Raw genomic sequence first — 25,102 nt, forward strand, 5'->3', positions numbered from 1 at the left:
GTACGTTCCAGGACAGCTAGGGCTATTATACAGAGAAACTCTGTCTCAATGAGAGAGACAGACAGACAGACAGACAGATACAGAGAGAGACACAGAGACAGAGAGACAGACAGAGAGAGACAAAGAGACAGAGGCAAAGAGGGACAGAGACAGAGAGACAGACAGACAGCGAGACAGAGAGACAGACAGACAGAGAGACAGACAGACAGACAGAAAAACAAAGACAGAGAGGAGCCACTGGGCATGCCACCTTCACCCTGGCCTCAAAGTCCAGGACTGCTAATGAGCACAGAGCTGTGACTACATGTTTAAGGGTTTGCCTGCCCCACTGGATGACAAATCCCAGATGACAAGAGCAGGTTGACTCTCCCTACGACCAGGCCCCTGGACACACAGAGCTGACCTGTCCTGCTGCAGAAAATACCTAGAGCAACCCGAAATTGTGGAGCTGCACATGCGTGAGTCTCTAGCGAACATCTGGCGTAAGGCTGGCTCTCGCCACCTTCGAAAATTCGAGCCACGCTTCTGTGACTCCCTCCCTGTGCAGAGAGCGGTTCCAGCCCACTAGGGCTTTGTGTGGCTCTGGCTCTCTGCTGTGCTCCTCTCTTCTCAAAGCAAAAGTCCTTCAGTGATACTCCAGGGGGGCGGGTCACAGCGCCCCACCTTCCCACCAGGCTCTTTGCAGGAGGATTGCTTAGAGCCCTAAGCCGAAGAACACTCTGGGGTAAAAAGGTTTTCATGCACATATGGGGTGACCAGACAAGGGTGGTCTGCCCCTGTCTTTGATAAAGCCTGACCCTCTCCCCACAGCTGTGACCGCAGACCTTTGGTTCCCTGGTGGCCAGTGTTTGGTTTGACGGACACAGTGTAGCCGTCTCAGTGAACAGAATAGGGTTTGTCTTGTTGGCCTGAGACCAGACTAGATCCGTGCAGAGTCTTGCAAGGTAGCCTGCTCTTGGCCCACTTAGGGGCTGGCAACCAGTTTATGGTTTTCTGTGATGTCGATATTTTCAGGTCAAACAAAATCTATAAAACATCAGCTAAGGCAAGAAGGTTAAGAGTCCGAGGCCTGCCTGGGCCACAGCAAGATACTGTCCAGGGTAGGTGAAGTGGGTGGGGGCAGGGAGCCAAAGAAACAGCTGAGTCATTGGTGACTGATATGGGTGGCTGACAGTATTAATGACAGGATATCTGTGCAGCAGTGTCCTTTAGTATGGTTAGTGCCCTAACTTGTATGCTTTAAACTTATTCAAGTAGAAACTTTGCAAGAAAAATGGAGTATTTACCCTAGAAATCTTTCTAATTTCTGAATTTAAGACATTATATAATACACTCTCTGGTATAGAATACATTTGCTGATTGGCTACAAAAACAAAAAACAAAAAACAAACTAAACCAACCAAACAAAATGAAACAAAAAAAAACCCCACTAGATTGTCCAACACAAGTTGGACAAACGACCCACCATGTGTGTGAGTCGTCACAGGGCCAACAGGAAAGGAGGAAGGGAGGGGCTGAAGGTGAGGAGCCTGAGTACAGGCGCGGGTGTGGCAGCCCCTAACTCTGTCTTCATCTGATTAAAAAATAGCTGCTTGGCCACAGTTGCCCCTGTCTAGGCATCCTGGGGTTCATAAGAAACTCCTCTGTGGAAGCCCCAGCTCCCCATCTCTGTCCCACCTTCTGTCCTCCCCTCCTTAGGCCAAGAAGGACAGTCTAAAGTGGACCCGGGGCCCCAGGGCAGTGGCCAGGAGAGGATGCTTCTAGGCTGTTGTGGAATCTGAGCCAGAAAAGGTGCCCTCCCTCTGAACTGCAGCTTCCACCTGGGGAGAAACAAAGACCCGGAACGTCTGCCTTGCACCCTCCCCGCAGCCTGCGGCCCTGCAGAAACAGCTTCCGGGGCCCTCAGCGATGTCAGGCCAACTCACTGTGGGTTGTCACACTGGCGGGTCCTGAACTTCACACCTGTGCCACAGGTGCGTGAGCAGGAGCCGAACGGAGTCCAGGCGCCCCAGTTGCCGTCTCGCTTGAGGATGTCAGGTGTCAGCCAGATGCAGTGGCCTTTAAAGCAGTGCTAAAAGATAGGAAGGCGGGCTGGTGAGACGGCGCACTGCGTAAAGGCCTGTGCTGTGTGCTGGACTGAGTTCGATCCCCGGACCCCCCATGGTGGAAGGAGAAGAATGGCCGACCTCCCATGTTGTGTTCTGGCTTCTGTCACACATGCCTCACCCCTCCAAATTAAAAACAAAACCAAAAACCTCCCCAAGTAATCACAAAGAAAGGGTAGAAAGGCATTTCTTTGACCCCATCACCAGCACCAGAATTGCTGGAGCAGTCAGTCTTTGATGGCTGCCCTGGGCCTGCGGAGAAGGGGTGGGGGAGGGGACCTGATCTTACAGGCCCTCACCTTGCCTGTGACAGCAGGGATAAAGGGATGCCCAGGCCCACCCTGCAGGCCTTATTCAGCCCACTCTGGCCTCCTGTGCCTGCTGGGTGTCATGTCCCCAAGATAAATGTCCCCGTGTACCGGGACAAAGATGCAACAAGAGCTACATGCCAGATCCCGGAGACACCAGGGCTAAGTAAACTCAGGGTATGGGGGTGGGGGTGGGGGTGGGGGGGGAGGTGGAGTGGGTGGGGTGGGGAGGGTGGGGTCGGGGGAGGAAGACTGAGAATATAGGAAGCCCAACACTGGAGGGAGAAAAACGCTGAATTCTCATTCTCCACAGTGGAGGAAGCTTACGACCCCCTAAGGAGCCCATGTTAAGAAGATTTCAGAATTTAAAACAGTAAATTGGTAATTCAGTACAACACAATCCAACACATGGTTTGTTGATTTAGAATAAGAAAACATTATCACTCAAAATAAAGACAATTAACAGCACAATTACCACAAACTACCCAAACTAAAAAACCAAAACAAAACATAAAACAAAACAAAACAAAAAACCAAAACAAAACATAATTCGCAGGCAAGGAGGAACACTGTGGACTGGATGTTCACGTCCCCTCAGTTTCAGGTGGTAAAGCCTTAACGCCCAGTATGATGGTGTGGGGATGTGGAGCTTTGAGGAGATCGTTAAGACAGGGCATACGGGAAATTCTCTCATCCACATGGTGCCCCGATGTCTGTAAAACTGAGCTGAGTCCTGGTTTGGTGAGCATGGGTGTGTGTGTGTGTGTGTGTGTGTGTGTGTGTGTGTGTGTGTGTGTTCGGGGTGGGGGTGGGACGCAGCTAGTCCTGGTTTACAATTATCTGCATATGCCAGGCCCCTAGAAAATGATTGGCTAAGGAGTGAACATATCACTTCACCTGAACCAATGAGAATCATGTCTGGAATCTTGGCTGAGACAAGGTTTCTCGCATTGTAGTCCAGGCTAGCCTCAAACTCACAGCAATCCGCCTCTGCCTCCCAGGTGCTAGGATTAAAGGCATGTGCCACCACGCCCTGGCGCATAAGAGTAAGTACTTTTTATCTGCAGACTTGTAGAGAGGGTGGGTGGCCAAGCAGTGATCCTGAAGGGACAAACCAGAGGCACACCCTCCCAACCCCCCCCCCCCTGCTGTCAACCTAAACCTCATGCTGTGCCTGGGAGCCATCAGGCCTCTTGCTGGCTTCATAGCAAAGTGACCCATGGCCTCTCACACTGGGTGGGAAGGGGACTTAAGATGGCAGGATTGCTCTGGTGTGGGAAGATCCAATCTGTCCAGTGATTAGGAAGTAGGAATGAAGGTTGGGGATGCTGTGTCTAGTATGCAGGAAGTCCTGGCCTCTATCCTGAGAACCACTGTAAACCTAGCATGGTGGCACCTGCCTGCAGTCTTATCACTAGACAGGTAGAGACACCGAGATCGGAAGTTCAAGGTCATCGTTAGCTACATACAAAGTTTAAGACCAGCCTGGGCTACATGACAGGGTGTATCCAAATATGGGTGGAGATGCAAGGGGGAGACGGCAGCTGGGGCCTCCTGAGAAGGTCCCTGGTTCCCCCCTACAAACACTGCAGGGCCTGTCCCTAGTTATTGTATTGCCTTAAGTAGGATGCCTTGTGACCCCGAAAGAGCACTTAGTCCTGACTCACCTTGCCAGGTGCACACATGGTACCGTCAAGTGGGGGACCCTTCTTTGTCTTGCAAAAGTAGGGATTGTCTGGGTGGCTGCACCATAGCTGTTTGCAGGGGTCAAAGGTCCGGAACTGGAAGAGAACACCCTGTTATTAGGCTACACCCCCGCTCTCAGGCGATCACAAAGAATGCCACCCCCTCACCCAGATTCTACAACCTGAACTGGCCTGTGAGCATGCCTGTGTGGGTGGGTGCTGCAAGCGCCATGCGATTCTGGGGCCATGAGGATCATGTCCACGCAGTGTGGATATGACAGCGTCTCTGGGTATTGCTGGGTCCCCAAGTCTCCAGCCTTAGAGGCTGCCCACCTGGGGTGGGGTGAGTGGATGGGGGCTTTGACAGGCAGCTGACAGGCAGAATATCCTGCTTGGGAAATGACTGGGCATCCCCGTGGCCCCGGGCAGGAGTGGCTGGTGCCTTAAGTGTCCTCACCGCATGGCCCTGGGGACACGTGAGTCCCTGCACTCACTCACCGCGGTGCACATCATGTAGCCCAGGCCGAAGTCGAAGCGACACTGTTCGTTCATCGAGTAGTGCAGCCCTGGGAGCTGAGGCAACGCCGGCCAGTCATGGGCGAAGGGATCGTCCCGCAGGCAGTCATAGGAACTGTAAGGGGACACGTGGGTGCCACAAGCTGAGGTCCATTCTGGAGTTAACATGGTGGGCAAGACTTCAAGACCTGGTGAGGGCAGCTTGTGGGCCCACTCAGTGTCGGGCCTGGAAATCCCCAAAGTGGGATCATCTCCCAGCGTCCCTTGCATGTTAGACCAGAGGCCCCAAGGGTCTGAGAGTTCAGGCTGGACCCAGGCACACTGGGCACTGTGCCCTCTTAGACCTGAACCCAAGGACGGGGGGGGGGGTCACCCTTGGGGGCCCGGGGGAGGTACTCACTGCAGGTAGCGGCCGAGCTCCTGCTGGCTGCAGCGGGACCAGTGGAATCGATGGAAGGCAGCTTGTACCAGGGGTGCCATGATGCTGCCCAGCCGTACTTCGTCTCCACAGCGGTTGCCTTGTCCATCATGCTCCATGCCCAGCCTGTGTGGGGAACAGGGAAACCCGGCTGGACCCTCGCCTGACTGCACTGACCTGCCATGTCCCCACGCCTCAACACCAGGAAGGTTTTTCTAACAACCGGGGTGGACATCTCTGACTGTTTCTGGCCTGACCCGCTTTCACTCTGACTAGAATCTTGATGTCAGAGCTACTCTCTCAGACACCCAGCAGCCAGGCCCCTCACTCTGTCCCCCAAGGAGGGCTACCATTTTCTGAATAAACAGTGGGAGCCGGGCGTTCTGTAGGCCAGAGCATCCAGGTTACTGTGTCTTTCCTTGTGTATTTCCACCAGCTCTGCAAACTCACTTATCCTTATCTGGCTCTGAGATTCTGAGTCTCATCTGATGCCTGAAATGCGCACATTTGGGCAGAGTCCTGGCTTTAGGAGGCCGGGTTTCCCTCCCTCAGAGCCTCGGTGACCCATCTACAGAGTGGGGTGAAGCTCTGTCCCTGACCCGACTTAAATGGGATAATGGCGCCTTGGCTGTCTTATGGCCCAGAGCACTTGCTCTGCTCCCAGGTGCCTTTTCTCTTTGATTTGATTTGTTCTGTCAGCAGAAAGCTGACCTTAGGCCACGATGGCAGGACAACACGGCTAAGTGGCTTTCCTATGTGGCTGTCCCTCTTTGGCACAAGGAAAGGTGGTCAGCCAGACTAGCGTCTGATTTCCCCATATAAGAATGGTCAGGCCACTTACACATGGCCAGTCTCATGAGCCACCACAAATGCCGAGGAGAAGCCATCCTCATGGTTCAGGGTGCAGCTGCGAACGGGGTGGCACATCCCAGTGACAGGAGCGTAGCCTGGGAGGAGACAGAAGGTGGCTCCAGTCTCCAGGTCTGGAGTCCTACCCCAAGACAGCCCGAGATCTCAAAATCCCAGATAGGACCCATCCCAGAGCAATTCTGCAAAATCAGTTTCCCCCCGTTGGTAGAGCTCAGAAGACGCCGCCTGCATGGAAGCAGCCCCTGCCCGTCAGTCCAGAGCTTTGGTGGCCACTTTGCCTGTCATAGCCCACACTGTGGCTGGCATTCATTTCCTGGCACAGGTCTCTGTTGGGCCTCTCACCTATGCAGCTTTCTTCCCGTTCTCCTGTCACCCACCTACCCCGACTCTGTGGACTAACCCACCTACCCCGACTCTGTGGACTAACACACCCACCCCCACTCTGTGGACTAACACACCTACCCCCACTCTGTGGACTAACACACCCACCTACCCCCACTCTGTGGACTAACCCACCCACCCCCACTCTGTGGACTAACACACCTACCCCCACTCTGTGGACTAACACACCCACCTACCCCCACTCTGTGGACTAACACACCCACCTACCCCCACTCTGTGGACTAACACACCCACCTACCCCCACTCTGTGGACTAACCCACCCACCTACCCCCACTCTGTGGACTAACCCACCCACCTACCCCCACTCTGTGGACTAACACACCCACCCCCACTCTGTGGACTAACACACCTACCCCCACTCTGTGGACTAACACACCTACCCCCACTCTGTGGACTCACCCACCCACCCCCACTCTGTGGACTCACCCACCCACCCCCACTCTGTGGACTAACCCACCCACCCCCACTCTGTGGACTAACCCACCCACCCCCACTCTGTGGACTAACCCACCCACCCCCACTCTGTGGACTAACCCACCCACCCCCACTCTGTGGACTAACCCACCCACCCCCACTCTGTGGACTAACCCACCCACCCCCACTCTGTGGACTAACCCACCCACCCCCACTCTGTGGACTCACCCACCCACCCCCACTCTGTGGACTCACCCACCCACCCCCACTCTGTGGACTCACCCACCCACCCCCACTCTGTGGACTCACCCACCCACCCCCACTCTGTGGACTCACCCACCCACCCCCACTCTGTGGACTCACCCACCCACCCCCACCCTGTGGACTCACCCACCCACCCCCACCCTGTGGACTCACCCACCCACCCCCACCCTGTGGACTCACCCACCCACCCCCACCCTGTGGACTAACCCACCCACCCCCACCCTGTGGACTAACCCACCCACCCCCACCCTGTGGACTAACCCACCCACCCCCACCCTGTGGACTAACACACCCACCCCCACCCTGTGGACTAACACACCCACCCCCACCCTGTGGACTAACACACCCACCCCCACCCTGTGGACTAACACACCCACCCCCACCCTGTGGACTAACACACCCACCCCCACCCTGTGGACTAACACACCCACCCCCACTCTGTGGACTAACACACCCACCCCCACTCTGTGGACTAACACACCCACCCCCACCCTGTGGACTAACACACCCACCCCCACCCTGTGGACTAACCCACCCACCCCCACCCTGTGGACTAACCCACCCACCCCCACCCTGTGGACTAACCCACCCACCCCCACCCTGTGGACTAACCCACCCACCCCCACCCTGTGGACTAACCCACCCACCCCCACTCTGTGGACTCACCCACCCACCCCCACTCTGTGGACTCACCCACCCACCCCCACCCTGTGGACTCACCCACCCACCCCACCCTGTGGACTCACCCACCCACCCCCACCCTGTGGACTCACCCACCCACCCCCACCCTGTGGACTCACCCACCCACCCCCACCCTGTGGACTCACCCACCCACCCCCACCCTGTGGACTCACCCACCCACCCCCACCCTGTGGACTCACCCACCCACCCCCACCCTGTGGACTCACCCACCCACCCCCACCCTGTGGACTCACCCACCCACCCCCACCCTGTGGACTAACACACCCACCCCCACTCTGTGGACTAACACACCTACCCCCACTCTGTGGACTAACACACCCACCCCCACTCTGTGGACTAACACACCTACCCCCACTCTGTGGACTAACACACCTACCCCCACTCTGTGGACTAACACACCCACCCCCACTCTGTGGACTAACACACCCACCCCCACTCTGTGGACTAACACACCCACCCCCACTCTGTGGACTAACACACCCACCCCCACTCTGTGGACTAACACACCCACCCCCACTCTGTGGACTAACACACCCACCCCCACTCTGTGGACTAACACACCCACCCCCACTCTGTGGACTCACCCACCCACCCCCTTTCTGCTTCGGTGCCTTTCTATCCTCCTACTTTGTTGGTTGCTCTTTGTTAAATCACTTGAGATAATGTCTATCTATAATTTATTTTCAACCTTCTCAATTTATCACGATGTTAGCTGTATATGTAGGCTTTTAAAATGTACATGTGTGTGTAAATCCATGTGTGTGTGAGCGTGCGTGTGCATCACAATGCCTGTATGGAGGTCAGAAGACAACTTGCAGGACTTTCTTCTCTCCTTCTCACCATGTGAGTCCCAGGGATCAAACTGAGGTCATCAGGCTGCGCAGCAGGCACCATCACCTGCCGAGCCACCGTCCTGCTCTACCCACTAGTTCTGGTTTGCCATCATCTAATATGCCGAGGAGGGTTGATACCCGTGGGGGCTCTCCCCTTCTCTGAGGAGAAAGGGGGTGGGGGGACAAAGGAGGAGGGGAGGGGAAGGGAGAGTGAGGGCCTGGGAGGAGGGGAGGGAAGGGAGCTTCCTACCGGGATGTAAAGTAAATTAATGAATGAATGAATGAAAAAAAAATCTAATTTCTACTGTTAATTCTCCTTCAGCGTATATTGTGTGTCGACTGCTTACTCTCCAGAGTGGCCTGTGTGCTATTTCCTCCTGTATATTTTGTGAGATTTCCCTGTGACTCAGCAGAGTCTGTTTGGTATATTCTCACAGGCTTTAGTGAAGGGCATCTGTTCTTTCATGGTTTATTGTAATGTTCCTTATACATCAGGCAAGTCAAGCTGCTGTGTTCAAATAGTTTACACAATACATATTACACCTAATTATTCATGTGCGTTTGTATGCATGTGTGTGGGCATCCACATGCTACTGTGAGGTCAGAGGGCAATACCCTGGGGTCAGTTCTTTCCTTCCACCAAGACAATCCCGGGGATTGAACTCTTAGCTTCAGGCTTGGCAGCAAATGCCTTTACCATCTCACTTCATCAACCCAAAACTTTTATGTCTCTACCTATTTTCTTATCTGTTGTTGTATCACTTACTAAAAAGTGTTTATTAACATCTTCAATCATATAGTTTGGTCAACTTTTCTTTCTTTTTTCACTCTGTTGGTTTTACGCAGTTTGAATTCTTGTGCAAAGAATCAGTTGGTAACCTATCCCACCGTTCCCTGAACTTCCTCTGTTCCTCAGCACTACAGTGTGGAGTTTTGTTTGTTTGTTTGTTTTGTTTTGCGAGGGTGGGGTGGGGTGGGGTGGGGTGGACTGGGGTCTCAGAAATGATACAGTGATTTTTCTAGAGCCAGGAGGTCAATACTACCAACCAACCCTGGCACTCAAGCAGCTCAAGTAGCCACGCCCCCTCCCTGCCCCACCCTTCTTCCATAGGCTCAGCTGCAGCTGCTGGGAACCCCTTGCAGGCCCCAGCTTTCTTGGCCTGCATCTGAAGGCCTGGGGCTAACCTTGCATGCCGGAGGGCCCGAAGTCCTGCCGCGTGAGGAAGATGGCGTGATCGTGGTACTCGTCGTGCTCTGCGTCCGGCTTCTGCTGGAGGTAGGCCCAGCGGCAGACGTTCTCCAGACTCTGGGAGGGGTTCCCAATCTCAATGAGGCTCACGGACTGCAGTGGGTGGAGAGAGAGACAGCAGGCTCGGGTAACCGGTATCCGGCAGATCACTTAGGGGCTGACCGGGCAGTTGTGCCGACTCGAGCCAGTCACTGGGGGATCTGGTCCAGGTGCCGGCCATTCAGCTCCCTGCTGAGTCATGACTTGCCTTCCATTCAGCTCTGTTCTTCTGAATGGTAGAGAAGGTTCCTGATCACCCTCGCCTGCCTGAGTTTCCGCACTGTAAAGCTGAGTAGTGGGGTTACACACTTGTCTCTCCTGGGGGCAGGCTATTCCCTTTACTAAGCTCACTCCTTAGCCAGAGGCAGGACCCCATTTGCCCTAGACGGTTGGATGGAGAGCTCACCATGCTACCCAGGCCCCTCTATAGAGAGCAGCTTGCTTCCTCTAGTACTAATGACTGAAGAGACGGGAGGAGAACGCATGGGTGTCGAACACAAAGGAAGGGCCTAGCGACCAATCTCAGTCTAGCCTATGGACAAGGGAGGCCACCATACCTCAGCCACTTGCTCACTAATGAGTCATCCAATTATGGGGTGTGTTACCCATCACTTGGACCAAAAGAACTCTGAGCAACACACTTCCTCTTTTGTGGGAACCGTGACCACTCCAGGTGAGGGCACCGGCAGGCAGGTAAAAGACAGCAGCTAGCCTAGACTGGCATGGCCTACGCAGGTGTGGGAAAAGAACTCCAGCCAAGTCTTTGAAGAGACTGAAGAGTTCGATCTGGGATATACACTTGAGGGGAAGGGAATAGGGCTGGAGGCAGGAGCCAGGTCGACACAGGGTAAGAGCAAATGGGTCAACAGGAAGCACACAGAACCTCTCTCCCACACCCAAGAGACCGTGGGAAGAGGTTGGAAATAGGTCTCTTCAGCGATCTTGTCCACTGAACACTGGCCCATGGCTGGCATTCAGGAACTGAGGCCCAGTCTTGCCAGAGCACAAGTCTCAGATGCCTACAGTTAAATGTAAAGTTCACAAAGCTCAGTGGGGGCTGGGCGTGGTGGCGCATGCCTTTAATCCCAGCACTCGGGAGGCAGAGGCAGGCGGATTGCTGTGAGTTCAAGGCCAGCCTGGTCTACAAAGTGAGTCCAGGACAGCCAAGGCTACACAGAGAAATCCTGTCTCGAAAAAACCAACCAACCAACCAAACAAACAAACAAACCTCAGTGGGTACAGTGCCAGACCAACTCATCCAAAACCTGGGTTCAGTTCCCAAGCACCTCCCAAACCAACAGTATGAGTTGGCTTGGATGAGGATGGCATTAGTAGAACAAAACTCCACCCCACTCCCTGTCACTCATTTAAGAACTTTTGAATAAAGGCAGGTTCTTCCAGGACCCTCTCCCCACTTTGCAGACAGAGCCTGGCACTGCAGCAGACAGAGCACCCCGCCACTCTGCAGACTGGACACTGGCTGATTTCCCTTCTTCCCTCAAGACACTGGGCTCCGGTCCTGAGGCTCTCTTGGCAGACAAGGTGATTTCACTGCCGCAGCAGGATAATTTATTGAAATATTGATTTGTGTTTTTGTTCTTGTCTTGTTTTGTTCTCTGCCTGTTCTAAGAAGGCAGACTGCTACCCAGCATTCCCCTGCCCCGAGGGGCTCGTGCTATGGGGACAGAGTTCACGGGGTCTAGGACTCCCTTCTTAGCTTCGGAATCCCAAGAAAGATCTCTATCAGACAGGAGTGACTTGAGGAGCACTGTCCCAGACAGGAGCCACACCATGGAGGGGGACGGACCCCAGGAAGGCAGAACTTCAGAAAACAGCAACTAGATGCCGTTCACCCTACGATCCTTGGTACGCATGAAGGCACCCCCAAGAAATAAAGCATTCAGGGATCTCAAGTGACAAAATATAGGTGGTCACCCCTTGGGGTCTGGGAGAGCATATATGTCTGGTGCTGGTGGGGTGGGGTGGGGTGATTTTAGTACTCCAGTGAATACCACATTGGTAAGTGTTCAAGTCCCTTCTATAAAAGGATGCCGCATTTGCATAGAACCTCACACGTCCTTCTGCATCCTTTACATCAACTCTGAATGACTTACACCATAGCCCACAGTGTAAGTGTGGGGTGCCTAGTGCGTTTACTGATTGTGTAGGGAATAACAACAAGATAAAAGCCTGCATATGTTCAATACAGATGTCATGCCTCCTCCTTGAGTATCCTCCATCTGTGGTTGGCGGAATTGGCAGAAAGCAGAGCTGTGGGTGTGGAGAACCAACTGGATTTTCTCCCAACCTTTTCAAGGTCTGGCCCATCTCAAGCAGCACCAAGGACCCAAAGGGGAAGTGTTCTTGTTCTTACTGGGTCTGGAGCATTCTGGGGGGGGGGGGGGTGTCACAGAGTGTCCTGTTCAAAGGCTAGCCTGTGACAAGCACCCAGTGCACTTTCGAAAACAGAGCTGGTCCTTGTCAGAGAGGGTGGGAGTCAGGAAGGGGAAGCGAGTGTGGCCCACAGCACTGTCAAATGGCTCAACATCTGGTGGGAGACAGGAGATGCTAGGGTCAGGTGTGGGGACAACGAGGCAAGGATGGAGGTGGTTTCTGGCTTTGGTAGGATGGCAGTGGAGACATGGTGTGTGTGTGTGTGTGTGTGTGTGTGTGTGTGTGTGTGTGTGTGTGTGTGTGTGTGTGTGAGATTTGTTCACAGTGCTGAGGACAATCCATCACGAAGTTGGGCTTTCCTGTACAATTTGCTCACCTGGTGAAACCTCCTGGGAATGCCTCCTTCCTGGTTCCCAAGATACAGAACCCAACATTGAACTGATCAAATACTCTGCCTCAAGGCCGAGAGGCAACCTGGGACCCAAGCTAAGCTAATAGAACAGAAGCTTACAGGACTGAAAATCAGGTGACATGCCTTAGAGGTACAAAGAAAGTTCTGCCTCCTTCCTCAGGTCCCTTTCCCTCACCCTATCCTCCCTCTACGTCACGGGACCCACCAGCTGTCGCACCCAACATGCCTTTAAAGACTCCTCTCTAGGGTCTGGAGAGATCGATTAGTGGCTAAGAGCATATACTAACTACTCTTGCAGAAGACCTGCGCTCACAACTATCTGTAGCTCCAGCTCCTGGGGTGCCTCAGGTCTCTGTGGGCATCCACGCTCTCACACATATGCCCGCCTCTACCCACCTCCACACGTATACACATAATAAAAAAAATTTTTTTTAAAACCTTTGCTTGAGGCAGAGATATTTGTGACAACTGGGCAGGTCTGGGTCCTTGGAGGGAGCCCCAAGTTGGCCATGGTACAGGGCAAGATACCAACTGTCAGAGGTAGTCCAATTGCCACTGGACCAGCTGTAGGGAGCCTGCTAGAAGAGCCTGGGTCCCCAGAGGGTGCTGGAAACCACAGAGTACTGACCATATGTGGTCCTTATACATGCGTACTTCTGATGAATTTTGACCCTTGCAAGCACTTTCTGGCTTCTCTCTAGCCCATTTGCATAAGTATCTACTCTGCACCTCGAGGCTTTTATTTTACAGTGGCCCATCTGATAACTGAGACAGCTGCTGGCAATGAGCAGGACTGTGCTCGGGTGCGGTGTGGATACGCTGGACAGGGTGAAAATTCAGTGTCTTGGCAGGATGGAGTGATACGGTCCCTGATCTCAACAAGTTCCTCAGAACAGCTGGCAATTTAAACTTGGTAAGCTTTTTGTTTCTGGAATTTTCTGTTGCATAGTCCCAGGTCACAAATGGCAGGTATTCTGAGTGGAAAGTAAAACTGAAGGTAAGGGCAAACTTTCCACTCTCTGAAGTCTGAATCTCTTGCTGAAGTCACCACGGGCTGGGGGAGTTGTTTGCTTCATTGGCCTCGGCTGGCTGTCTTCCTCTCACCTCTGGAAGCATCCAGAACCTAGCTTCTGCTCAGTCTTTGCATTGGTTTTTTTAGGAAAGTCTTTGTGTGCCTGTTCTCAGCTGTGTGGAATGGAAGATGAGTGAGCAGGAGGCAGTCCTTAAGGTGAGGGTGGGGGGGACAGGTGATGGGGGAAGGGAGTGGGGGAGGGGTGGGGGAGGGGTGGGGGAAGGGGTGGCTGACTCCATAGGCTGGTGGTGCTCTTGCAGTGAGACCAGCAGCAGCAGCCTGGGGTCTGGGGCAGAGCGCTGGCTGGCACATGGTGCTATTTGCAAGTGAACTAAGGCTTTTCCATTCCCTGAGGCTGAGTGGTAGGTAGCTGGAAGGCCTATGTCCTGAGGGAGCAAAGTCTTGCATCCTGGGAAATGGCTCTTCACAGTGACAACAGTTTCCATAACTCTGACCCCAGTGTGGAGATCTCAGATGGGCCAGGGCCACTGTGCCTGCAGTAGGGGGTTGTGGACACCTGGGCCCATGAACAAGGGCACAGACTTCCTGGTGGGAGGCAGCTGGCTCTTCCCTTGCCACTGGTGAGTCTTGTCTTCAAGCCTGGAAGCCGAGGAGGCCTCTGAGGAGGTTCACTGGATGCCCCATGGGGAACCTTAAGGAGAGGGGACGTTCTACTGTGTACTTTGCTACTTAAGATGCCCGTTTCAACAATGAAGCCTATTGACCCACAGGCCCTCTGGAGATAACACTGCTCGTTATCCAGGACTGACGCTGTTCACTGGGCATACGTGTTTATCACAAAGGAAAGGAATTAACAAATGAACAAAAGTCAAACACACACACGCTGAAGAGTCAGGCTGGGCCAGAGAGGGGAGTGTAAAGCCTAGAGCCTGCAGGAAGGACAGAGGCTTCTGGAACATTCCCAGGAAGTCCTAGAAAGGGATCACCAGTAGGAACAGACCCAAATGCTGGTGGTACCAACCAAGTCTTCCAGGATGCTCTTAAGCCTCTGCATGTGTCTCACTTACATTTCAAAACTACTTAACATATAAGCACTGTTGTTATCCTAATTCCCAGATGAGAAACTGCATCTCTTGTCATTAAGTCATTGACTCCAAATCTCACAGGTAAGGTGAGACGGAGGTGGAAGCCATACAGAGATCACAGGAGGAAGTTCTGTCTGCCAGGTTAAGTCTAGACAGAAGGCAAAAGAAGGGCAGGTCCCAGAGACAACCACCAGGTGGCGCTGCCGCTACAAGAATGCAGAGTCAAGGTCCTGAGCGTGGTGGGCGCTAAGGGACCGCTGCTCCTCCAGGCTGGGCTGCAGATCTGGCTTTGTGGGTGGGCATTGTAGCCAGTTAGGTTAGGAGACTCAAGGGTCTCACCCTAAACAAAGCAATTAAGACTTCTGCAAAAAGTTGCATTCCAACCACTGCTCTCTAACGCTTCAACTGTTTGCTGTGGACTGAACTGAATTTTTTTTTCTTCCTTCAGTCAAAAGAGAAAAGAAAATGGGACCTGCTTCTCAGAGCCCAGCCTCTGTGCCTGGCAACAGGGAGGCTCTGTGGACTGGGTGCCACCATGTGTCTGTGAACACATAGGACACACACAATCTCAGCCGTGGACACGTAGCCCAGAGCTGGAGGTGTGGGGCACAAGTGCTGCACTGTTCTTGGAAACTTTGACTCCCTCTCGGGCCTCCTGTGACACAAACTGACCTGAGCACCCGCCTAGAGCTCAGGGGCTTTCACCTGAGACAGCGTGGGCAGGGCATGCCGTTTGCAGTAGTTAGTGTTAACGCCATTTGAAGCTCTAAGATCACCTGGGAGATCCATCTTTGAGCATGCCTGTGGGCAATTGTCTTGATTCTGTTAACTGAGGGGGGAACAACCCATGCCCTACAGTGGCACCACTTCCTGCCTGGAAATGGAACAGAGCTAAGCGCTGGTTGCTCTTCGCTTGTGACTGTTCATGTGACACGACCAGCTACTTCAGGCTCTTGCCACTGTGACTTTCCCCACCATGATGGGCTGTAGCCCGGAACTGTAAGCTGAAATAAAGTCCTTCCCCTTAAAATGGCTTTGGCCAGAGTATTTTTATCACAGCAACAGAAAGAAGCCAAGACACGGCCCATACCCACACATCCTCCTTGTCCTGTACTCCAGCGATGACCGTGTGGTCCACCCTGTAACGAGTGGTTCGGGCTCCAATGAGATCTGGCTTCAGCTGGTGCCAAACCCATTCCACAATGTCCTGGCCCCGGGAGGCCTCAGATTAGCGCTCCCAAACAAGCAGGAGACAAGGAAGCGTGCACAGGGCTGAGAAGCTAAGCAGAACTCATTCCCAGTCACAGAATTGGCTGACATTTGGGGCCAGTTAACCTGTGGTGTGTGGGGTTCTGTTCCGAGCATCTCCCGAGTGATAACAGTGAAAATGTCTCTAAACATTACTCTGCGTCCATGAGTCGGGGATAGAGTGGCAGAGCCACCGTTGGTTAGGAGCCTTGGATGTGGGGGAATGTCACGGGGAGACAGGGGCAGCTCACCTAAGGGCTGCACTCCCTAGCCAGCTAGCATGACAGCGTCTGACTCATCCTCTAGGGACAAGGTGGCTGCCATGTATGACCTTCGGTAGATCACTCACTCCATGGAGCCACACCCTTATTGTCACATGGAGTTAGTGACAGTGACTATGGGTGTGACAAGACACTAAGATGGAGGAACTAAAACACACACCGTTCTGACAGCTATGCATATGTGCTCTCTTTCTTGAGGGAAAAAAAAAAACCTTTGGATCACGGGGCACGGAATCCTGGAAGGGGCTATGCATAAAGCCAGCTGACTCCATAGAGAAGGGGGGCTGAAGGCAGTACAGCCTTGTGGGGTTCCTCTGACAGTGAAACCCCAAAGAGTCCCCATCCCCCCACTCTCTCCTCCTGATTGCTGCCAAGTGCTGGAGACCCACAGCTTGGTCTCATTGGAGAAACCAAGGCTCTGTGATGTTAAATAACTCAGTCAAGGTCCCACAAGTACCAGTGGGCGGGCGTGAATTCTAGGAAGAGGGCCCACAGTCTCCGCTGCCTCAGCACCAGCTCTGCTGTCCTGCAGCCAGGGATCACCCCCCTGCCCCTGCCCCCGAGGCTGGGGTCTTCTGTTTCCAGCTGTGGCATGCAAGGTGTTGTGGGTGGCTCAAAGGCCATGGTCCAGATGCCTCCTAGAACTGGAGAGAGAGAGAGAGCAGGAAGGTATGTCCTTCAGAGGAAGCCAGGGTACTAGAACAGGGCTCTGGGCCTCCTGGTCTAAAACTGGAAATTTGTATGTTGGAACCTAATTTCTAGTACAATAGTATTAAGATGTGGGAGCCTAGGAGGTCATCTGGGCAGGGGGACAAAGCCCTCTGAACTGGCGTGGCTCTCACACAGACCCAAAGTCATCTGGGTGAGAACGCGTGCCAGGGATGACTAGGGACCAGCCATCCTGTCTTGTTCCCATCAGGATGACAGGGGCCCTTTCCCAGGCTAAAGTGTAGACTGAGCTGGACCCTCTGGGGTCCCTGACCCAAAGCTATCTGGAAGACACCTCCATCTGTCATCCTAGCGCCAGTCTCTGGCGGGACACATGGCAAGAACACAGTGGTGCTGGCCCAAGGCTTGGCCTGTGGAGTCCTCGCCTCACAGCATGTCCCTGCCTTCTTACGAACAGACCGAATGCCTGACCTTTCACCCAAATGCTGACAAATTCCAACAAGCATCCCAGAGTCTGTCTTGAGCTGGCCTTAACAAGATACCTTCTGTCCTCAGAACGTCCCCAAAGTCTCACATCTCCATTTCCTTTGATTTCCATCATCCAAGGAAATATTTAAAATGAGAACACTTGAGTAGCTTTGGTTGCTTCTCAAAAAAAAAAAAAAATCAATTGAAAAGCCAGTTGCTATGCAACCCACGAGTGAGGCTGATGCTCTGCTCCCTGGCTGGTGGCATATTGTATAAAATAAGATAATCTCCTTTCTTCTGCTTTTTTTTTATATATAAAAGAAATGGAGAAAAATGTTGTTTTAGGAAAAACTTGAGATAACTCGGAGGCCTCCCATAAGCTAGAGATAAACAATATGCCTCGCATGTAAGTGTTGCCAAGTTTCCCCTACCAGAGCCTAGTGGGACCGTGGGACCTGGAGACAAGCGGGGAGGGATGGGGGTGGGGGTGGGGGCCAAGGGGTGGATACATTTCCAGGGACAACTGGGGATGAATAGTAGGAGCTGCAGACCTGCACCACTTTCTGCCAAAGACCAGGTCATGACTTCATACATCCCAGAGGGCAGCTTAGGACCTGCTGCCTACAGCCACTTTGGTTTTAGGTTCTAGAAATAAGGTCTCATTCTTTGTATTAGTTACCTGTCCTGTTGTGGTGACAAAATGCATGACAAAGGCGACTTGAAAGAAAAGGGTTTTATTTTGGTTCACTGAGTTCAAGGGTACATGCTATGGGGGTGGGGGGGGGGAGTCACCATGGGAGGAATGGGAGGTGTCTGGTCACATGATACAATCAGGAAAACTCAGTTTGCTTTCTCCTTCAGATTCAGCTCAGGCCCCCGGCCTACATAATGGGGCTGCCCACTCTCAGGGAGGGTCCTCCAAGTACAGTTAACCAGAAACTTGTTTCCATGGTGAGTCCAAACCCTATTCAGTTGACAATCAAGTTTAACCATCACAGTCTCCAGCTGGGAGCCAGAGGCTCCCTGCTGAACACCTTCCTAGGATTCATATGTGTGTGTGTGAACCATGTCCCACGCTCACGGTTCCATTCCAAGCAGTCCAGCTTTGCTTTCCTCATTACTGAACCTACATGGGGTAGAAAGGACCCACTCGACACTAGACACCAAGCCCTTTGGTCCTCAGGTCTCTTCCTGACCAGTCTGCCCAAGGTCTGCTTTACCTCATTGTGTTGGCTTCACTGTGCTGGCATCTTATCTGTCACTTGACAAGGAACAGCTGTGCTGCTCTTGTTCCTGCACACCCCAGAACACACTCAGGAGGCCGGAGCTCCTGAGCTCAGAGTACATCTTGTACAACCGTGGCACTCCTCGGAGACGCCAGCACAGAACCTTGTCCCCAGAGCTATGCAAGGTAGAGTCCGTGGCCCGTGGCCTCAGATGCCGTCCACACAAAATAAGTGTAGTGATGAGAAACTCTCATGATTAGCTGGAGGCTGAGAGATTCTTGGGAAATGTATGGAGTTTAATCATAAAAAAGCAGGTCTCTCTCTCTCTCTCTCTCTCTCTCTCTCTCTCTCTCTCTCTCTTAATATCTTGGGCTCAGCCACATTTGCCTTTTCTAATAATTCAGCTGCAGAAGTTATTGGTGTGTGCTCAAGTGGGGCTAGAGGCTGGATCCTTGCTTGGCCAGGCTCTGTGGGCCCTGGAATGGAGCACCTCTGTCCTGTGTCGCCTGTGGCCCCAGGGGGTACATAGCCGATCCTTTCCCCAAAGATGCTGCTCCTGGAATCGTAGCCTGGTGCTATTTGTCCACAGCTAATCACAATGCCCCTTATTATTTAGCTTTATGCTGTCCCCCAAAGGGTCTGTGAAAGGCTTGGTCACCAGTTGAGGTGCCTTTGGGGTGGTAGAACCCTTCGGAGCCCAGTGGGAGGAAGTTAGGTCATTGGGGGTCATGCCTCGGAAGAGAGAGTTGCAAGCCCAGTCTCTTTTCTCTCTTTGCCTTCAGCTTCTTCCTACTTCTATTCTGGAGGTAAATACCCCATGTTCACTCCACATTCCCCCCCACCCCGCCCCATGCCGTTCTGCCACCAAAGGCCCTAGAGCAGCAGGCTGAACAGCCATGTACTGAAACCTCTGCAATCGTGAGCTCAGTTGCATTTCCTCTTCCTTTAAGTTATCTGCCTCGGTGTTTTGGTACAGCTACTGAAAGCTGACTAACACACCCCTGTGCTGTCTTCCATGCTCTGGTCTGAAAATGTTCACTCCTAACACCGCGGCCTCTACCGTAGACCAATAATGCTCTAGCCTCTCTCTTGTCCCCTACAGCAGCTCTCCAGACCGGCAGATCAGCGCCGCGTCCTCCTTGTCTACCCACGATGTCCTTCCTGGTCTGCACTTCTACATCCAGGGTACTAAGCTTCCCAAGCTGGGTGTGCTTCCTGTCACAGTCCCCGAGGGGACCGTTCCAGAGACCAGGGCAGCAAGCTGTCCCTGCACCATCTTGCCACAGGTTATGTACCTGTTCCAGAATGTTCCTGTTTCTGATGAAACCCAGAACCACCCCCAGCAAATATCCAGTTACTAACCTGGAAAGCCACCTCTCCTCCCTCAGTCTTTCTAGAATAAACTCTCTCTCTCTCTCTCTCTCTCTCTCTATATATATATATATATATATATATGTGTGTGTGTGTGTGTGTGTGTGTGTGTGTGTGTGTGTGTGTGTGATCTCCCTGTCATGAATAGCATACCCTTTCTTTCTGCATGGTCTATGTCTGTTCTTGTACTAGCTCAGAGGCATGCTTGGATTACTGTGATTCGGGGGGGGGGGGCACTTTAAAAACCTGTGTGTCTATGTGAGAGTCTATTTGCCTGCCACAAGAAGGCATCAGATCTAATTACCCACCATGTGGTTGCTGGAAATTGAAATGAGAGATGGTTCAGAGGTTAAGAACACTGACTGCTCATCCAAAAGGCCCTGAGTTCAATTCCCATGTTGCTAGTTTTACTCTTGCTGCCTTCAAGGTGGCATTTTCCAAAGCTATAGGCGCTCTGTCTGCCCCCTCTCTTTCCCTGTGTAAGCACCTACTACTGTTCAGCTGTACAGAGCACCATCGGGGAAACTCACTTCTTTCCCCACCTTTAAATAAGACGTTGGCTGTCGTCTAGCAGCTTTCAGGACTTTTTTCAAGGTTTTTAAAAACAAGAGCCCCTCCCAGCTTCTATGCACCTGTCACCCCTACTCTACCCATCTGCCTTCATCTCACCTAAGCGCTCTTTCTCAGCGGTCACCACACATGGCCCGTGGCCCCAAACAACTCTCATCTGTAACCCCACGCTCCAGGTTTCCCTGTGGGATTCCGCTCTACATAATAACCTGTCCTGGCACCAAGATGGGGTGGCGTCCAGCACCTGGCACCCCTCACACCCAAACTCACGATCTTCTCCCTACAGCAACATCTCATCTCGTACTTTCTGTCTCGAGTGTGTTAGTCAGTCTCTTGCTACTGTGATGAAATGCCCAAGCCAAAGAACTTTATAAGCAGAAAAGGTTCATTCAGTTCATTGTTCTGGAAAGTTTCAAAGTCCAAGAGCTTTGTTGATATGGCCTCTGAGGAGGGTGACAGACCATGACAGGAATGAGTAGCCACATCTCTGCTGGGAGCAGAGACAGACAGCAGGCAGGGTCCTGTATCCCAATGGCCTTAAGACACCCCTGCCCCGCATCCCACAGGTTCCATCTCCTCAGGTAGTGCCACCTGAGGACCAACACTTCAGTAGCGGGACTTAAAATGACCGACAACATGTGAGCCACAGCAGGTCCACGTCATCTGTACCTGCACCCACCTAGCACCCAGGTGCTCTCAACGTGGCCTCCCAGAATGCTCTTTTGTCTTCCTTCCTTTATCCACCATCTACTCAGCTACGCTTTATCCAGTCTACACACCTTCCTGTTAATAATAACAGCATCCTCAGTGCAGGGAGCATATTAGAAATGCAGATGAGAGCAAATCACCCTAAGAAAGCGAAACTCCATGGCAGAAGGCATATGGAGAGTTTCTCTCTCTCTCTCTCTCTCTCTCTCTCTCTCTCTCTCTCTCTCTCTCTCTTTCCTCTCTTTCTCTTTTTGAGCCCCAGCAGATTGCCAGAAAAGCTCACCAATGTTTCTGCCTCCATCCCTTGAAGCTGGGGGCACAGACATTTGCACAGACACCCACTCAGCCTATCGTGTTCTAGTTTGGATCCACACTCTAGTCCTCACGATTGCAGAGTGATCTCACCCCGGACCACCTCGCCAGCACCACGACACCGACACGGTCAGGTCAGCATCTGCTGCCTCCTCCTGACAGACAGTCTTCTCCCCACTCCCCACTGTTCTCTCACCGTCCAGCACAGGGCTGGCAGCCTTACCTCCATTCAGGATCTGGACTAGGAGACAGACAGACACTCTTCAGGCCTAATAAGATAGATACGGACGGGGCTTTTTCACACCAGAGTTCAGCAGCAAAACCTACAGTTTTTAAACAGAGCTCTGCCTGCCTCTGCCTCCCAAGTTCAGGCAGCCGCCACTGCCTGCCTTCTTTGCTTGATGTTTTTGTTCAAAAAATTTTCCCGAATAAGAGGAATAACTCATTATATTAATTGGCTTCAGCCCACAATTGATTAACTACTCAAGAACTAAGTAATTTATTTCAAACCTTACAAGGGGATGTAGGCTTAAATAGTCCAAGAAAAATATCAGCTGGAGATGAGAGAGGATTGGCTCTGGTAGACCAGAGACTGCAGGATGCGCATGTGGCTGAATTGATTGTGAAAGAAAGAATGTTGCTGATTCCCTGATGTGGGAACAGCTCAGGAGACCGGCTGAGACAGGAATGTCTCTGCACGGCCAATGGATCTTGTTGGCTACGTGATCCTCATGGCATCCTTTCATATGGCACGGATGGAGATTTATATTACAGTTTGGTTACGTAATCCAAACGGACGTATAAAGATTGGAAGATGCCTTTCACCTTCTCAAACAGAGAAGGACAACAAGAAGAAAACCATCTTTAGCTGATTTATGCACACCGCACATTCCATACATACGTTAATGCAGAAATGGGCCTACAAGGGTACCTTTAAAAGTCTGTGTGTTTTCAGAACAAAAGAGCCAGACACCAATGAAGACAAGTAGCCTCGGTGATCCGGCCTCACAGACTGTCTCAGTTGCTATTTCCTTAAAAACTGCATGCAGGACAACTTCAAAGTGACTATCCTTAAATGGTCCAGCCTCACAGACTGCTTCAGCCAGGACTTCAGTTAATCCCTACACTTTCCTGTCCCACAGAGCCTGAACAGTGAGTGAAACAGCCACATCTCCCGGGACTTGGCCAACACCCCAATTTGCCATGGTCCCTAGACAGCAGGAAGTAATTTAAAGAACGCGGCACCCTCATTCCCGAGATGTGGGGTGGGAGGTTTTGGTCATTGGTGGGTTCTAGTGGGTTGTTTTTGTTTAGGGGGGCTGGTTACAAGTTGTTACTGATCATGGTCAGGAGGTTAGATTCAGGGATTTCTTTCTCTTTCTCCCTACTATCTTTCTTTCTCTCCTATAGAGCGTTAGGGGAGAAAAGGGGGGAGGGGGAAGAAAGGACAAAAAGGATGGATTATTGTGTCTCCTTCATGGGAAAAGGAGGATAGATTGTTTTATCTTCTTTTTGACTAAGAAAACAACAAGTCTCAAATATTTTAGACTGGTATGGGTTTTCATATATTGATAGAAATTTAGGGTTATTTTGCTACTATCTATCTATCTATTAGGTCACATTAGGTACTATTTTGGTTAAATACAGAAATAAGCTTTGTTTGGCTTCCTGTGTATGTTTTCAAGGTTAGAAACAAGCGATGTTTTTCTCTTTAGATGGATAGGTGGTCTTTAAACACTTTAGAGATCTGCAGAATATGTCATTTAGGTGTTTTAATAATAAAAGGCTTTTCTGACAGAGAGAAACATCAGCTCCTGACAGTCTCCCCATTCTACTCTGAAAAAGATGACGGGCACCAAAGAACCTCCACAGGGTTTGCTTTAAATGTGGCAAAGCTGGCCACTGGGCAATAAACAGCCCTTACCTCCACTGCTGACAGCATGCTGTCCAAACTGTGGACAAGCAGGACACTGGGAAGTCAACTGCATATTTTTTTCTGAGACAAGATAGGACAGTCCTTCAAAATTCCTGCTTCACAGGAAACTCTGTCAGAATTCTGGGCCTGACAGCTGAAGACTGATGCCTCAGTGACATAGAGGAAGCTTGGATGACTGTCCCGGTAGCCTGCATGTCTCTGCTATTTCTTTTAGTTTTGGAAGCTGTTCGCTCTGCACTTCTGTTTACTCAGGTAAAATTTATCCCTCTCAGGTCTCTGATGGTGTTGAAAACTCGATGATAACAGTTTTACAGTGTCAGGCGTGGCGGTGCACGCCTTTAATCCCAGCACTCGGGAGGCAGAAGCAGGTGGATCACTGTGAGTTCAAGGCCAGCCTGGACTACAAATCCAGGACAGTGAAGCCTACACAGAGAAACCTTGTCTCAAAAAGCAGAACAACAAAAACAAAACAACAGCTTTACAGTTTTCCTTATTGTTGGATTAAAAAAGATTAAAGACATAAAAGCTTAAGTTGTTTAGGATCTAAAAACATGTCTCAGGGTCTAAGAAGGTGTTTTAAGGTTGTGAACGTTAGAGGAAAGCTTTAATAGTGATAAAAAGGTGATTTAGGTACAGAACTTTGGACTCACTAGGCTAGACAGTCGGATACTTCCTTCAAGGTTGCTAAATACAAATGGACTGGCCATTGTGAATGTAATTCTTATCTGATGGTTCTCACAATTGTTCTTATTACATATAATCTACTAATGCTAGAGAAAAAGCCACTTATTGGACTGAAAGGGGGAGGTGCTGGGGTACGTTGTGTGATGGTGTGTCTCTGTATACTCAGTTGTTGATGGCTAAACCGGAAGAGAGCTAAGTGCAAGGGCTACTGGCCAGATCTTGTACTGTTATTCTATGGCCTATCACGGTCTCATAATTTGTAAGCATTCGTCCCCCCTCACTTTCCTATTGGATGTAAGGAGGGCCAAAGACTAATATCTGGGTAGGAAGTAGAGCGCAGAACTTCCAGGAGAGGGAGGGTCTCTGGGAGGAGAAAGCAAAGGAAGGATTTCGCTAGTGGGACACAGAGATAGACGGACAGATGTGAACAGGAGCAGAGAGGGAGAGCTGGCCACGTGGCGGGACACAGTGCCAGGTTTAGTCAGGTTAAGCGAGAAAGCTGGCTGGGAGTCTGCCCTGCTAAAACGCCAGAGCTCTATAATATTAAAGGGCCTCTGCGTCACTTGTGTCACGTATTCATACTGCTGGCGGGTCCAAGACAGTCCTGATACAATCATCAATCAAGAGATTTGCTTATAGGTCAATCTTATGGAGACATTTTGTCAACTGAGGTTTCCTCTTTCCAGATGACCCTGGCTATGTCAAGTTGACAAAAAGCTAGTCAGTACAAGATTGGGGGTACCCACACGTGGCAGGGAGAATCTCCTCCCAACTTCCAGGTGGAGCTGATGGCCCTCAGTGCCTTCCCTGCTCCCAGGAGAAGTGTGATGTAGGTTTTATTACAGTTATTACACAGTAGTCTGGGTGAGAGGGCTTGGCTTCGGCCCCTCCCCCCACCC

At 51.7% G+C, this 25,102-nt stretch overlaps 1 protein-coding gene and 2 long non-coding RNA genes across 4 annotated transcripts in view; 2 read left to right on the forward strand and 1 right to left on the reverse strand.

The window, feature by feature from the left end:
• The window catches only part of ADAMTS2 (ADAM metallopeptidase with thrombospondin type 1 motif 2), a 210,015-nt gene that overhangs the window by 23,735 nt on the left and 161,178 nt on the right, over positions 1–25,102 (reverse strand). The window contains exons 6-11 of the mRNA XM_084763280.1: positions 9,704–9,860; positions 5,874–5,979; positions 5,015–5,158; positions 4,597–4,729; positions 4,081–4,194; positions 1,926–2,071 (exon numbers count right to left, since the gene is read on the reverse strand). Coding sequence (XP_084619406.1) covers positions 1,926–2,071; positions 4,081–4,194; positions 4,597–4,729; positions 5,015–5,158; positions 5,874–5,979; positions 9,704–9,860 — 800 coding nt within the window. The remainder of the gene's footprint in view (positions 1–1,925; positions 2,072–4,080; positions 4,195–4,596; positions 4,730–5,014; positions 5,159–5,873; positions 5,980–9,703; positions 9,861–25,102) is intronic.
• LOC311586715 lies at positions 11,223–12,125 on the forward strand. The gene is made up of 3 exons (XR_014775633.1): positions 11,223–11,348; positions 11,554–11,672; positions 12,016–12,125. It is a non-coding gene; the product is annotated as an uncharacterized lncRNA (long non-coding RNA).
• On the forward strand, positions 12,507–16,060 carry LOC311586714. 2 transcript variants are annotated; one of them, XR_014775632.1, is made up of 4 exons: positions 12,507–12,742; positions 13,348–13,525; positions 13,772–13,840; positions 15,179–16,060. It is a non-coding gene; the product is annotated as an uncharacterized lncRNA (long non-coding RNA). The 2 variants fall into 2 exon arrangements; XR_014775631.1 differs by having other exon boundaries at positions 12,507–13,525.

Source organism: Acomys minous (assembly GCF_964271855.1).
Source record: "Acomys minous genome assembly, chromosome: 16".
NCBI lineage: Eukaryota > Metazoa > Chordata > Mammalia > Rodentia > Muridae > Acomys > Acomys minous.